This window comes from Cervus canadensis, chromosome 22 (assembly GCF_019320065.1).
Source record: "Cervus canadensis isolate Bull #8, Minnesota chromosome 22, ASM1932006v1, whole genome shotgun sequence".
Lineage (NCBI taxonomy): Eukaryota > Metazoa > Chordata > Mammalia > Artiodactyla > Cervidae > Cervus > Cervus canadensis.
In genome coordinates this window covers 4,330,227-4,346,486 of record NC_057407.1, presented here as the reverse complement: position 1 = coordinate 4,346,486, position 16,260 = coordinate 4,330,227, and the positions used below count along the sequence as shown (strand labels likewise).

Here is a 16,260-nt window from a genome sequence, read left to right as displayed (position 1 = left end):
AAACCCGGGCAAGGGTGACAAGATGGCAACTCGCACGGGGACGAGTCGAGAACCAAGGGGACAGAGACGACGCTGGAGGGGGGTGGAAGGGGCCCACAGGTGAGCTCCGTGTGGTCAGCACTGACATACAAACATGACCCAGGGGCCCAGGCCGCGGCGAGCCCTCTTGGGGAGACCTCGTACAGCTCTGGGTCGGCTTCAGCCTCCATGAGCTGGAAGGGTGGTTTCCAACCTCCTTTCTCCCCCTTTTACCACCCCCCCGCCACAAACCCTAGGCAGTGGGACTCTTCACCAAAACAAAAACTTGTGTTAGTAACTAAAGGGTCTGCTCTGGTTGAACACAGGTTGGGACGTGAAGCCCACCCTCTCTTCCGTTCCTGGCCCCCCGTCTCCCACCTTCTTTTCCCAAGGAAGTTCGGGCACCACACAACGGTTTGGATGAAGTGACCTAGCTTAGGACTCGTCAATCAGAATGTCCTGCCTCCCACAGCACAGCCTGCAGTGGTTTCCCTACAGGTAATCTGGGCTGAAGAGGAGGAAGGACGACTGGACAGCGAGGGTCTGACGTGAGGACTGCGGGTAAGACGGGGGAGCTCCTCTCCGATGCGTGTCCTAGCAAATGCAAGGTGAGGTGTGGTGTGGGAGCAGGCTAAGAGAGGTGTCCAGTAAGAGGGGAGGTGTCTGATGAACTACGGTACACCCAGGCCAGGGCACGCGGGCAGGCGCTCAATGTCATGTTTTTCAAAGGAGCCCTAAATGTTACTGTAAAGAGTTCACTCTGTGATGCTAAGTGGACAAAAAGGGAGTAGGATATGGTTTGGTTCATAGTATGAATGCGCTACAAGACTGAGGGGAAATACACTTAAGATGCCGACCGTGGTTTCCACTGGGGATGGGGTTTTACAGAAAAGCTGAACTTTCTCCTTTGGACTTTTCAGTGTTTGCCAGAGTTCCTCTAAGAAGAGTCCTATGACCCACACACGAGCTTCAGGGGAGTGCTCCCCCCGGCGGGAGGAGCCTGCGCCAACAATGCCCCCGGGTCTCTTTGGGAAGGGAGCCCGGCCGGCCGAGGCTGGCGGCGGGCCCTTCTGGGACGGGCTCGGCTCCTCGGGACACACTCACAGGCTGTCGTCCCCGGCACTGTCGTCCTCTTCCTCAGGCTCGTCCTCCTCTGCCTCACTACCCTGACTACTGTACACTGCGGACTTCAGACTGGAAGGGATTTCCTGAAAGTATCTGCTGACAGTGACTTCCTCAGCATCCTCCATCTCTATGTTCATCCAGAAATTCTCCCATCGGCTGCAGACGGTAAGGGGTTGTTCAATCGCATTGCCTAGAACTGCACTAGGGCTATTAATTTCAAGGCCTGTCAAGGAGCCCCTGCCCCCTGTCCGGAAGAGGACAGCGACCAGGTACACCAGGCATCCTGCATCTCATGAATTAAAAATGGGCCCCCGAAGCCACAGAGTCATCTGTGGCCGCAAAAAGCAAACAGCAGGAACTCTGGGGTAGGCTAATGGGCTCTGAAGCCATCAGACATGCATGCCACAGCCCTGGGCTGGACCAAATTATTCAAGAAGCAGCATAATCATCTGATGTCAGAAAGGCCGTGAGATTAAACGGCCTTCTAAATCAAGTAGGTCCCACCTTTAAAATGACATTGGGCTGGTAAACAATTAAGTCCTTTACCTTCAGAGGACTCTGTGGGGAATAGTGGTGGCTTAATAATGTTATAGGATTATACAAGGAGATCTAAAGTTATTAGGCCCCCATCAAAGTCACATGAGCATAGTAAAGAAAATGTGCGTAAGGTTGGAGAAGGTAGATGCCACTTGTTTGTGGAGCTGTAGGCTTTGGGGATATTTATACTTAATACTGACATTTGTGGGGCCAAGGGCAGCAAAAAATGCTCATGAAAAGGCAAAAAGGGCTCATGAAAAAGCACGTGTTCTGTTCGGACTTGGAGGGAAGAACTGAAAAGGGGAAAAGACCAAAATAAAGCCACGGCACAGAGGTGAGCTACTGATTCAAACGGAGTGGCTCTCCTGTGTCACATGCACACTCTGTCACACACACACTCTGGGCTGGCCTAGATAGCTCATCTGCTCGGCTATATTTCTGGGATGCATTCCAAAACTCAAGATGGGCTTTTTAAAAATTCCATTCAAATGGAACAGGTTCCAAAACGGATCAGTCACACGGGCTGAGAAGCCTTTGAATCAGGGAGCCTTCGTGAGGAGAGGAAGAACCCAGCGCGCTGAGGAAGGGCTTCCTAGGGCTCCTGACCGAGGAGGAGGATGGTGGAGGAGCAGGAGGGTGGAGGAGGGCGGCGGACCGGTCACCTGGACGGGTTCCAGCAGATGGACCAGATGGGGGCGAGGGAGCCCCCCGGCCGCTCGATCTTCACCTTCTCCTCGCCGCTCTTGTTGCGGATGCTGACGACCCCGTTGAACATCCCCAGGGCCAGGTACTGCCCGTCGTTGGTCCAGCTGTTCAGACAACCGCCAGAGGGCGTGGGGCGGGGAAAGGGAACACGCAGGTGAACGCAGTGAGGGTGGGGCCCGGCTTCAGACCGCCTGATGAGGCAGCCACAGCCGGATGCACCTGGGCCCTGATGTAAAGCTCAGGAGGCCACACTTTGAGTCCCACTGCTTCCCAGCGCGGAGGGCAAGACATGACGGCGGGAACACCTTCCTCTGGGCGCCCACGGTCTCTGTCGGCGCCGCCCCAAGGGCCCCAGGCTCCGCCTGCGCTGCTGGCGGGGCCAGCCCACTCCCTGCTCTCCGTGTCAGCCTCCCCCCGCCTCCAGATCCCCCTGAGCACAGGACCTGCATCTCGGTGACTGCCAGTCTCCCGGGCAGGTGCCTGCCAGCTGCTGAACGAAAGGAAGGCTGCGCTGAGAAGCCGCTCGGCGAGCACAGCCTCCCTTTGGGAGCATCTACCATCTGCAGGAGCCACTTGCTTTCAACTCACTACCTCGTGTGCATTTCACAACAGCCCCATCAAGACGGCGTCTTTTTTTTTTTTCCCTTACATACAAAATTGAAATATATTTTTCATTTTTCTATGTTTTACAAACAACTGATTCTTCTTCATTAAAAACCTCCACTCTGTTCTAAAATGAGAATATCCTGATGCTTGGAAAAAGCACTTATTGTAGCTTAAAATTAAAAAATGTGAGTGAATGACTCCATATATTGAAGTGTTACATGTTACTGCAAACATCAAATTTCTTTTTTTTTTAGTATATTTTCTTTTCTTTCTATCATCTTAATTCCCATTTATCAAATGAGGAACCTCCTGAGGTCACAGAGCCTGTCAGCTGCTGAACCTGGATCTGAATCCAGATCTAACGTCAAAGCCTGTGCTTCCTCCAGCGCTGTGCCACCTAGACAAGGCGAGCTTGGCGCCCCCAGAGCCTGCCCTGAGCACAGCTGAGGCAGGGACGCCTGCTGCCAGACAGCTGCCCAAAAGCCACCTGCAGTGCTCTCTCGCTCCACCACCCAAGACACGGGTTCTTCCCATCAAGGAGGCCACGAGAGAAGAAGAGAGGAAACATGGGGCCCAGACCAACTAGGAAGCATAAGACCTTCTCTACTGTGTGAACTAACCACATTCTGAGTCTGTCTGAAGAGCAGGGGAACAGAAAACCACCCTCAGAGCTGCCCCTTAACTTACCTGCAGCAGGTGATCTTGCTGCTGGATTTGTGCTTAGAGACAGACTTCTGCTCAGGAGACCATAAGCCTTCAATGCAAAATAAGAACGAGAGACGGGTTGGACTATTGTTGTTGTTCAGTCACTAAGTTGTGTCCGATTCTTTGTGACCCCATGGACTCCAGCAGACCAGGCCTCCCTGTCCCTCACCATCTCCCAAAGTTTGCCCAAGTTCATGTCAATTGCATCGGTGGTTGGAATATTACTCAGCAACCAAGAGGAACAAGCTACTGACACACGCTACAACTCAGATGGATCTCTAGGGTTTCATGCTGAGTTTAAAAAGTCAATCTCAAAAGGTCATATGCTGTATGAGCCCATCTCATATAGAGAATAACACATTAATGGTTACCAGGCACAAGGCGTTAGCTATAATGGGAGATGGGAAAGAAAGTGTTAGTTATGTTCAACTCTTTGCAACCCCCTGGATTGTAGCCCGCCAGGCTCCTCTGTCCATGGAATTTTCCAGGCAAAAGTACTGGAGTGGGTTGCCATTTCCTCCTCCAGGGGATCTTCCTGACCCAGGGATCAAACCCAAGTCTCCTGTGTCTCCTGCACTGGCAGGCGGGTTCTTTGCCACTAGCGCCACCGGGGAAGCCCACAGGAGATGGGGAAGCTGATGACAAAGGAGCATCTTTGCGGTGATGGTCACCAACACAGGTGATGACATGACTCATCTATACACACCGACTGTGCCAGGCCAGCCTCCTGATCATGATCTTGTACGACAGTTACATGAGACGTGTCCACAGCGGAGAGAGGAGGAAGGGGGGTACCTGAGACCTCTCTACTATCTCTGCAGCTCACTGTGAGTCTACAATTACTGCAACTCACTGTGAGTCTATAACTACTTCAAAAGAAAAAAAGAGAGGAAGAGACATTGGTGAATTTCTAGCCAACCTTTAACTCAAAGAAACGGTAACTTTCATAGTTATTACACTGTAACCAGGATACAACTTAGAGGTCAAAGTAAGGAATGATGCCTCCTAAAAACCCAGCCTCTGCTCCTAGGCTTTCCGGGCCGTGCCCTGTCCCCACATGCTGGTTGCCTTGGACTTGCTCCCTCCTGCCACTGACTCAGTGCCGCACAACAGGTCTATGTCTGGGCAACAGCACCAAACTCTGCTCTGGGTCTGGGCCACGAAGCATGGCCAAGAAGGAAAATCTAGGGCAGAAATACATTTGCAGAGCAAGATGCAACATCCAGCAATTTGCCTCCCTGGTCTCCGGCACTGGAAGGCCTCCTCCGGCATTTCCGCCTGTGCTCCAGCCGTCTCCCCTCACCGCACCCTCCCTCTGGGGCCTCTCGGGAGTGCTGTCCAGAGCAGGCGCTAGATGCAATCACATGGCCTGGGTCCATCCCTTACCAGCGGGGCCACCTCAGGCACGTCACTGGACCACCCTGAGCCCCAGCTCTGTTTCATCGGCACAGCAAGGATGAGAATGCTACCTGACCTCAGGGTTGCCACGGAGCTCACAGAGGGATTCATTTAACCCTTGGCACGGTGCCTACTGGCCTTCCCTGGAGGCTCAGTGGTAAAGAATCTGCCTGCCAGCGTCAGAGATGTAAGAGATGCAAGTTTGATCCCTGGGTCGGGAAGATCCCCTGGAGGAGGAAAAGGCAACCCACTCCCGTTTTCTTGCCTGGACAATCCCATGGACAGAGGAGCCTGGCGAGCTACACTCCATGGGGTGGCAAACCGTCAGACATGACTCAGCAACTGAGCACACATACACACCCTCAGCGCCCACCACGTCACAAACGCTCAACAAATATTATTACTTCATAGTGTATTTTTACAAATTCGACCTCCCTACCTGCCCCCGACCACAAGCTCTTTGAGGGCAGGATTTCTACCGTCTTTTTCACCCCAAAAGTAAGCACCCAAACCAGTGCCTCACATGGAGAAAGTGCTAAATTTTTCATTAATGACAGTCCCTTCCCCTTTTATGTACATAACGTGCTTTCAATCCCATCCTCTCTTTTGAACCTCTGAACTCTATCAGTGGACGGAAAGAACATGTTCACTTTAGGTCAGGAAGGGAAACAGAGGAGTCAGATCTCTTGTTCCCTGACTTCAGTGATGGCTGCTCTGTGTACACACTATCTCCCAGCAAGGAAAACAGAACTGACGAACTGAAAGCCAGACTGGACCTTGAACCTGCAAGCCTCCACCCGCTCTCCCGGCCTCTGCTCTATGCCGGGACCCCACCAGTGCCGTGTGCGGGGCGGGTGTGCTCCTCGGGGAGGACAGCCACAACCACGGAACGAGTAAAGGGGGATGCGCTGCACACGGATGCTGGGGGACACAGAGGTGGGGACAACTGAACTGTCCCCTCTCAGAGGCAGCAACGCCAATCACGCCGGGGCTCTCCCGTTCCTCTCCCCACCTCCCTTCCCAGGGCCTTCTCCCAAATTGCCATCTTACCCACCCATTTCTGACCAGACTCAATGGCCTCATTCACTCCTTTGGTTTCTACACAATTTTAAAGACAAGTCTCAGCCTCCCCTCAGCCACTGAAGGGAGAAGAAGGCGCACTGACTCGTCACCACATTCTGGATGGATTCCAGCACTTTTTCCCAATTTCCAGTCATTCCAGGACGAGACGCTGGGAACCAGCACCTACCGATGTCGCTGGAGGAACAGGATGCCAGCTGGTGGGTGATGGGGTTGTAGGAGACACACTGGATGGAGTCATTGTGCCTGGAAGTAAACAGCTGCAGATGATTACACGGCAGACCACAAACACTGCAGCGGCTCCAGCAGCAGGCCGTAACGACGGGCCCACAGACAGCCTCTCTGCTCCGCCCCGGGAGCCCTGCTGCCAGCGGCCAGGGAAAAGCACGGGGGTGGACGCCCCCCTCCTCGGGTGCCTCTCAGCCACCATCTTCCTCTCTACACGTTACCCACCCCCCAGGCCGGCCACCTCCTCCAAGATAAACGCGCTGAACGGCTCTGGGGTGTCAGCTGGTAAGAGAATGACGGGAAGCCCCTCGCCAGGCGCACTGGAAGCGCCGTATGAATGGCCATTCCTCTTATGCTCTGTGCAGGCCTGGAAATACATTCACTGACACAGGATGCAGGTACAATGAAGATACTGTCATAGACCAAGACCTGGAAACACCTGAGATGACCGTGAAGGCTGAGGGAGCCGTGTCCCACGCGTGACGCCTCACCTTCAGGTCTACTCCACTCGTGACCTACTTCATTCATTTATTCACTCATTCAAATGTTGATCTGTACACCCATGTTCATAGCAGCATTATTCCAACCAGCCAAGAGGTGGAAGCAACCCAAAGGCCCATCAGCAACAGATGAATGGATAAACAAAATATGGTCTGTAGACACACTAGGGTGTTGTTCAGCATTAAAATGTACGGGGATTCTGACACATGCTACAGCACGGATAAACCTGGAGGACATTAGGCTCGGTGAAATGAACCAGTCACAGAAGGACAAATACCGTAGGATTCCACGCATATGAGGTACCCAGAGGAGTCAAATTCACAGAGAGTAGAACTGCGGTGCCCAGGGCTGGGGAAGGGGGATGGAGGTGGTTGTTTTTAGGTGAGGAGTCTCAGTTTTGCGAGATGCAGAGAAGCCCGGAGGTTCAGTGCACAACAACACGGATGTACTTAGTTAGCACCACTGACCAGCACACCTAAAAATGCTCAGGATGGCAAACTGCATGTTATGTGTATTTCACCACAATTCAAAGGAAAACCATCACTTGTCAAGTACCTACAATGGGCCAGGCAAGGCACCGGGCACCAGAGACACATGGTGAACAAAACACAGGCAGTGTCTGCCCCCATGGAGCCTCCAGGCTGATGGGAGGAATCGATCAGTCATCAGGGTAAGTGTAAAACTACAGCTGTGAGGGACTCGCCTGGCGGTCCAGTGGTTAGGACTCCACGCTTCCACTGCAGGGGGCCCGGGCTGGATCCCTGGTCGGGGAACTAAGATCCAGCATGCCACCCAGCACGAACCCCACCCCCCAAAATAAAAGTGCAGCTGTGAGAAACGCCATGAAGGAGACCCGACGGAGGCTAGAGGGGCAGGGAAGGCTTCTCAGAAGAAGCCACGTCTGAGATCTGCAGAGGATGAGCAGAACCTCGGCACAGAGAGCGGCCTGGAGCACACGGAGCCCAAGTTTCGGGCTGGCCACCCTGGGTGGATGTGGGGTCCTTCCCTGAGGTGGGGACACTGGAGGGGGCCAGAGGGTGGGGTAGAATGTGCAACGTCAGACTAACTGAACTGAGCTACACAGAAGCACCACCCAGTGCCGGCCGGGCCAGCAGAGCTCAAGACTGCTCCCTCACTAACTCACTCCCCAACCTTCTCAGCACACAGCCCCACAACTGAACTTCAATCCCAAGGAAAAAAGTCCTTCCTGATCTCTTTTCTAAGGGGTTTGTGCTTCAGTTGCTCAGTAAGAGGCCAAGTAATAATACCGTGCCCCTAAACGATCACTTACGTGTACTTGAGAATGCCTTCCAATTTTGACGTCCAGATTATAACGCTTTTGTCGGCCGATCCAGAAGCAAAGCGTTTGCCTGAAAGCGTTTTTAAAAAGAAAATAAATTTCACATTTCTTTAGGCTGGCATTTTGCAGACAGTATTTCTTAGAAAGCTGCTTCTTTAAGGTCCCTAGGAAGTATCAGTTGCTTCTGCAACCCTTCTTATCAGTGCTGGGTGGCAGCACTTTGGAGTCAGGAAGTTTGAGCTCATTTCCAGTTCTGTCTGGCACTAACGGAGATGTATGGAGAGCCTGTCGCAAGCCAGCATCACGTCCTACACTCAGAATTAAGTCATGATTCAAGCATACGTGATCCCTACCTTCATAGAGTTTGTCTGGTGGGTAAAGCAGGCATTAAGTTAAATTAATCCAATTCAAACACAATGTGGAGAGAAAAAAAAGCAGCTCTATGAAAGAGAATACATGGGGACCTCATTTCGGTGATGGAGGCTTCTCTGAGAATGGGATCATTCATTAAGACGTGGAGGCTGAGGGCTTCCCTGATGGTTCACTGGATAAGAACCCGCCTGCCAATGCAGGAGACCTGGGTTCGATCCATGATCTGGGAAGATCTCACACGCCACAGGGCAACTAAGCCCAAAGGGCAACAAAGACCCGGCACAGGCAAAAATAAATAAATATAATTATTAGGAAAAACAAACAAAAGACCTGAAGGTTGACCAAAGCCTAGCCAGGTGCAAAGAGAGCAGAAAGGCCCATCCATATGGGTCAAACAGATGTGCAAAGACTCTGAGGCAGGAAAACACTGCACATCTGGCAGGCTGAGAGCAGCCAGCCTGGAACATCATGGGCAAAGGGCGAGGTGGGTGGTGGAGGGATCTCCTGGGGCTTCGGGGCCACATTAAGACCCTGCTCTCTGTCCCAAGGAAAGGCTTCAAGCAAATGAGGGCCAGGTGAGGCTTTCGCTCTCACACTTTGACTGGGTGGCACCGCTACAAATACTAAGTCAGAGAAGCGGCTCTTGTCTCTTCTTCCTGTCACTGCTCCCCCACCCCGGCAGGCAGCAGGGGAGGGAGAGAGTGGGCTCTGGGCTCAGTCTGAGCCGGAATTCCCCCTGACGTCACCCGCCAGCTGCAGGACCTGGCAGGAGCCACTGAGCATCTCCAGGCCCTCGCTTCCTCATCGCAAAAGCGGAAGCAACAACAGTGTTTACCCCTCGGCTGTTGTGAGGAGGCAATGAGATTACAGTGCTTAGGACTGGGCCTGGCCTGGGATCGATGCTGAACAAAATCAGCTACTATTATCACTATTACTTCCTCACATCATCTTGTATTGCTTTCCTTGAGGAAATAAAACTAGTTCTTACACACCTGTGTATCATGGCTGCTTATTAAGTATTTAGTAAACTTAAGGGAGAAACCAGAAACAAGCGAAATCATCATATTTTAAAGAGTAAAACCATAATTCAGTGTATCTTTACTTCTAGATCCAAGGGGGAGGGACTGTTATCACTACCCAAGTGTTCCGAGGGGCAGCGTGAGGCACGGGGAAGGCGGGCTCCGCAGCCAGAGGACCAGGTCAGGCCCGGCCCTGCCAAGTCTCCTGTGACACGCTAAGTCGCTTCAGTCGTGTCCGACCCTTTGTGGTGTGTGGACCATGGCCTGCCAGGCTCCTCTGTCCATGGGATTCTCCAGGCAAGAACAGTGGAGTGTAATGGCTCCAAGCCTATCTTCTCACCCCTTCCCTGCCTGCTTCAGAGGCTACTGGGAGATCAAGTGAGATGACACGTATGGCAGGACTTTGCAAAACGCTGACAAATGCCCCTGACCGCAGAGTTTGCTCTGACATCCCCAAGGGCCGTCATGGTGCCGCAGGCCAGAGGCCCTAGACTTATAAATTCTGAGACCTCACAGGTCACTCCCTGTTATCACTGAGAACTTGGCATATAAAAAAACAGGACTACCATGGGACAGCACACCTGACTACCAGGCAAGAGCCAGCACTGTCTCTGCCGCTAACCTGTTGTCATGTGACAGAAACTCACGTGACTTCGCTCGGTCATTATGCAGGTCTAACGTGAAGAGGATGGACTAGGTCAGGCTAACGCTGGGTGCGTGAAATGGCACGTATACATGCAGTATGTGCATTTTTCTAGAGAGGGGTCTGTAGCTTTCATCAGATTCTCAAAGAGGTCCGTCATCTAAAGGAAGTGAAAACCCTGGCGCCTGAGTGATCACGGTCCATCCGCGCCCTGCACCCCTGGTCCTGCTCCCTCCCAGCAGCGCTCAGAGAGGCCCGTCTCTAATCCTAGGTCCACGTGACACAGGAGGAAGGTGAGACTCAGAGAGTCAACCACCACCTCTAACTCACAGAGCTTTTGGGCTGGAACTGTCTCATCCCAAAGCCCATGTTCCTCCCCCAGACGCCCAGCTGGGGAAGCATGGATTTACTTTAACCCTCCGCATCAGTTTCACGCAGCTGGTATGAGGACCACCTCTCTACTTCCTCACCCCACCTGGTGCCCTAATTCCAATGACCCTTCAACTCCATTAAAACCTCCCTCTCCATTGCCCCTCAGTCCTGTGGTCCTCTCTCCCCTATGACTCAGCAACAGTTCAAGGTCAATGTAGATAATCACTCTTTTGCATACATCCTCTGCCCCTGCCCTCGTACTTCATCTTCAAGAGGAGCCCGTAAACCTACCACTCTGGTAAAACCCCCCTCTCCACTTGCTCTGCCCCTCCCGTATCCACACAGCTTTAAGTGATGGAGAAAAAGACGTCATCACACCGCTGAGTTCACTTTCAATCCACGGTCACCAGCTTCGGGTGGGCCTTTCATGGAGCTGGGGTCTCACGACACCTCCTGGGGCCATTTACTCAGCCCCTTGGGCAGGTGGTGACCGACTTTCTTCCTCTGCCCTAAACTCTCAGACACCTCCTTCCCCATCCTCGCTCTCAGATGTTGCTGCTTCCTGCCTCACTGAAAGGATGGGACCGAACTCCATGGCCTCTGCTCCAGGATCTGCAGCGACACCCCCAGCTCCCCGCCATGCCATCTCTGCCCTGGATCCCCTCTCCTCCCCTCACTCAACACACTGCTCCAGCAATTCCCTCCCCCCTCTCTACAGCATCAACTTTCTTCAAATTCAGCGTGTCCGAAACTGAACTCCTGACCTTTCACTCTAAGTTGCAGCCTTCCTCATCTCAGCAGAGGGCAACTCCATCCTTTTAGTCCCTCGAGTCAAAAACCTGGGAGTCACCCCGACTCCTTGCTTCATATCCCACATGCGACTATCAGCCAATCCTACTGCTTCTACCTCCCAGCTCTATCCACTCCTCACCACCTGCTCTGCTTCTATAGGGATCTGAGCCGCCATCACCAGTGTGATAAAATCTGCCCAGATGACGATTCTTCACTTGTCTTTCTGCCTCCACCCTCACCCCCTGCAGGCTGCTCCCAGTATTTAAAACAGAAATCAGATCAGATTTCTCCTCTGCTCAGAGAAATGGTTCCCCATTTTCAGTGAGGATCAAAATCCTATGGCAGCCCACATTAACCAGCCAGCACGCCTGTTCCCTCTCTGCCCTCGTCCCCTACTGCTCCCCACCGCCTCTCTGTCCCAGCCCCAGGAAGGCACACCCACCGGAGGACCTCTGCAACAGCCGTTCCCTCTACGAGGAGCTCTCCTCCCCCTAGTACCAGCTGTCCTCACTTCCCTAGCTCCCCACCTCCAATCTTGGCTTACTGGTCCCCATCTCAACAAGCCATCCTGACTACCCTGCCCCATACTGAACCCAGCGCCCTGACCCGCCCAGCACTCTCAAGCCCTCTTATTCTGCCCTGTATCTTCTTCCCCACACTCACCACCTTCCAGTGTACTGTTTAATCTACTTATTTAGTACATTCATTGTATGTCTTTCCTCATACTCTCTCCCCCGCCTCCCCCAACATAGACATGAGTCTCACAAGGGCAGGGCTCTTTGCTTTGGTCTCTGAAGTATCTCAAGCAGCTAGAACAATACTTGGCACACAGACAGGCTCCAATAAACACTTAAATGACTGAATTAAGCTGAATGACTGAAGTCTAAGAGACTGACTGTCTTCTGTAACTGGACGCGGTGCTCGAGCTCACTAAACATGATGTGGGCACAGCCAAGGAGAGAGACGAGCGACCGTGAGGCCACGACAGAGACTAACGCCGAGCGGCCTCTTACCGTCCTTCGCATATGCCACACAGTATACGGTGTCCTTGTGTCCCTTTAGGGGCTGAAGCAAGGTGCCATCAGATGTATCATAAACCTGGCAAAGAAGAGACCAAACTACAGATTACCCACATGGCATCCAAGGGTCAGAATTCCTGCAGGTCGTTGCTGCTATTTTTATTTTCATAACAAAACGTGTCAATATTCTCAGTTTGTACCAAGCAAAAACTACACCGAGAAACCAGACTAACTGTGAAAGTTGAGAAACCCAAGAAGTAGAGGCCACGATTCCGCGTGTTGTGTGGCTAGGAATGTACCATTAATGCTCGGGAAACCAAAGTTCGGTCCGTGAAACTTCCCTGCAAAGTTCACTCCCCTGTGTGAATCTGGATCTACGACCATTCAAGCTAGACCCTCCCAGAGAAAGCCAGCACTAAGAGCCCAGCGCAAGCAGGATTAAACGCCAGTGCGACCCTGTGCCTCCTGCGACATCACAGAGAGGCATCTCACACTTGCTACCAAGAGTCTGAGAGTCACAGACCTGGACTCTGGGTCTGTAAGTGGGAAGGAGTGTTGTAAAACCCAGCTGTAATGTGGACGTAGAATTTTACAGCTGTGTGACATCTATAAATTTTGTGGAGATTGAAAAAAACACACCATCTGAGAAATAAAGGCAAGACCCTCCAGAAAGGATCCGTGTTGGAGAATATAACCTATTGGAAAAACCTAAAAGGATTTGGACTGTTTACCCTGGAGAGAAGAAGTCTGTGGAACAACTGACTCAGGGCTTTAAGATTATGTGGCTTCCCAGCGGACAGTGGAAAGCAAGCCGTCTGCACATCTAGAGATGCCAGAGCGAGAGGAAGCGGGCTAATGCAGGAGGAAGGGGCAGAAGGCAAAGGTTCTCAGGTCAAACTCAAGTGTTCTCTGAAAACGACTTTTATACACTGGGACAGCTTCCAGTGGGAGCTTATACTCTTTGAAAATATGAAAAATAGGACAACATCCATATGGAACTCTTTAGAAGGGCCTAGGCCGTCTGGCTTTTCATGGAGGGAGCCCCTTCAGTCCTGTTGCTTGAATTTTTTCAGGGCGACAAAAATGTGAACTGACAACAGCTCCATTTCAAAGGCATTTTGATTAATTATTTTTCAACTCATTCATGGGTGTCTCACGGTAGAAAGGGAAAGATTAATGACTCCAAAGGAGGTATTGTTCACAGGTTCCTAGCTGATAGACAGTTTACCTACCTGTTTTAAATAGCCCATTTCCTTCCCTATTAAAAAGTAATGACTGGTTTTTCCGCCCTTGCCTTTTTTATCTTAAAAACCGGGTCAAATTTCAGAGCACTTACACGAGGGAGAGGGGAAAAAAAGCACTTAAAAAGGAAACTCAGACAAAATCCCACCAGTAATCTGTTTCCTGCAGCCAAAATCAGTTGGGTTCCATCGGGCTTGAACGCGAGGTCATACACACTACAGGAGACAAGACAAGACAAAAGGACAATTAGGAGCCAAAATGATGAGGTCGGCTAATGGCCAGGAAAGCAAATGTTATGTCCATTATGAAGCACCGCTTGTGTAGGAGGAAGAAAAATAATAGCTAAGAATTGCGTTTGGTTGCAAATTCCATTCAATCACCACACCTTCCATCACAATTCACTTGGCAGCTAGGACTGTATCCCACTTAGCACTTGTCCAGAAGCCAGACGCCAGACTCGATTCAAAGGGTCAACAGTGGGGGGCACTATCTCATCATGAAACCATAAAGGCTACACAAATGAGTATGTGAGAGCCAGAAAATCCACAGGACATTTACTAAAATATCATTACTTCCTCCAATTAATCCAATATTTATCAAGTGCCTCTTCCATGTTAAGAACTAGCAGCTACAAGATGACAAAATCAGTCCCTCCCTGCTGTCATGAAATGACCACCCTTGCAGGAAGGTGAGGCTGAGACACACTCACAGAGAACCACATGTCATCAAGTCTAAAGCACACATTTTTTTTCACATTTTAACACTTCTGATGCTGGGATGTGTCTTATAACTGATAATGTGTCAGTTTAGTTGGCAGCATACTTTGCTCTCTTAAATCAAACAGAAAATAATATTTTACAAACAGTGACCTCTTAGATTGGTTGGAGTATAGAATAATACTGTGATAAAGGCTTTAGGAGATACATTAAAGCATATGTTGTAGGATTCCAAGCAGGAAGACAGAGTGTTCTGATTCAGAGAGGATCAGAAAAAGCTTCATGAAGAACACAATCTGTGAAAAAGGTAGGGCTTTCGAGACAGGCAGGGGGAGACGGAGAAAGCGCAGCATTTCAGGCAGAGAAAACCAAAGACAGGATGGTGTGAACAGCAAACATCCAAATAACCTAATTTGACTGAAACACATGGCTATGTGCAGGGCAACAAGAAGCAAGTGATAAGGCTGGAGAAAACAGACTGGAGCCATACTACAAAGATTCTCAAATGCCCCCAGGCAGATGATTTTATTAGTTCCAGTGACCCAAGAAGAATGTGTCAGACAGCACGGCCTGACAGCCTCCTGTGAAAGCTAAGCATGGGGTAAATTAACCTGGTACCTGTGAGTGATCCAAAACTAGACACCGTGGGGAATTCCCCAGTGGACCAGGGTTAAGACCAGATTTCATTGCCAAGGGCATGGGCTTGATCCCTGATCAGGAAAAGATTAAGGGCAGGAGGAGAAGCGGGCAACAGAGGATGAGATGGCTGGATGGCATCACTGAATCAAAGGACATGAGTTTACGTAAACTCCAAAAGACAGTGAAGGACAGGGAAGCCGCGCATGCTGCAGTCCATGGGATCGCCAAGAGTCAGGTACGACTTAGTGACTGGAACAGCAAACAGGGAACTAGCTTCAGCCGGTAAAGAATCCACCTGCAATGCAGGAGACACAGATTCAATCCCGGGGTTGGGAAAATCCCCACTCCAGTATACTTGCCTGGAAAACCCCATGGACAGAGGAGCCTGGAGGGCTACAGTCAAAAGGGTCACAAAGAGTCAGACACGACTGAGGGACTAAGCATAGGGAACTAAGATCCCACAAGCCTCAGGTGTGGCCAAAAACACAAAAAAAACTCTCTGGTAACTACTTAAGAGCATTTACCATAGAGATACCTCATGTTCCCAATACAGTATACTAACGCATATATATGGAATTTAAAAAGATGGTAACAATAACCCTATATGCAAAACAGAAAAAGAGACATAGATGTACAGAACAGACTCTGGGACTCTGTGGGAGAAGGCGAGGGTGGGATGTTCTGAGAGAATAGCATTGAAACAAGTATACTATCAAGGGTGAAGCAGATCACCAGCCCAGGTTGGATGCATGAGACAAGTGCTCAGGGCTGGTGCACTGGGAAGACCCAGAGGGATGGGATGGGGAGGGAGGTGGGAGGGGGGATTGGGATGTGGAACACATGTAAACCCATGGCTGATTCATGCCAATGTATGGCAAAAACCACTACAATATTGTAAGTAATTAGCCTCCAACTAATAAAAATAAATGAAAAAAAAAAGAGAGAGATACCTCATGTTTATCTCTTCAAATGCATTATTTTATGTCGCCCTCACAATTCTGTGAGGTAAGAATTACTACTCAATTACAGGTGGTGCTAGTGGAAAAGAATCTGCCTGCAATGCAGGACACCCAGGTTTGATCCCTGGGTTAGGAAGATCCCCTGGAGAAGGAAATGGCAACCCACTCCAGTGTTCTTGTCTGGAGAATCCCATGGACAGAGGAGCCTGATGGGCTACAGTCCATGGGGTCGCAAAGAGCTGGACACAACTGAGCAACTTTCACTTTCACTTGAGGACACCACA

General features: G+C 50.9%; 1 protein-coding gene across 4 annotated transcripts in view; it reads right to left on the bottom strand.

Annotated features, from left to right (window-relative positions):
• IFT122 (intraflagellar transport 122) overlaps positions 1–16,260 on the bottom strand; it is a 65,411-nt gene that overhangs the window by 45,124 nt on the left and 4,027 nt on the right. For 2 of the 4 annotated variants that reach the window (XM_043442165.1, XM_043442163.1), the window contains exons 2-7: positions 13,811–13,877; positions 12,415–12,499; positions 8,195–8,273; positions 6,344–6,420; positions 3,679–3,745; positions 2,343–2,489 (exon numbers count right to left, since the gene is read on the bottom strand). In XM_043442165.1, coding sequence (XP_043298100.1) covers positions 2,343–2,489; positions 3,679–3,745; positions 6,344–6,420; positions 8,195–8,273; positions 12,415–12,499; positions 13,811–13,877 — 522 coding nt within the window. Of the gene's footprint in view, positions 1–1,122; positions 1,300–2,342; positions 2,490–3,678; positions 3,746–6,343; positions 6,421–8,194; positions 8,274–12,414; positions 12,500–13,810; positions 13,878–16,260 lie in introns of all 4 variants that reach the window. The other 2 variants (XM_043442166.1, XM_043442164.1) reach the window with 2 other exon arrangements.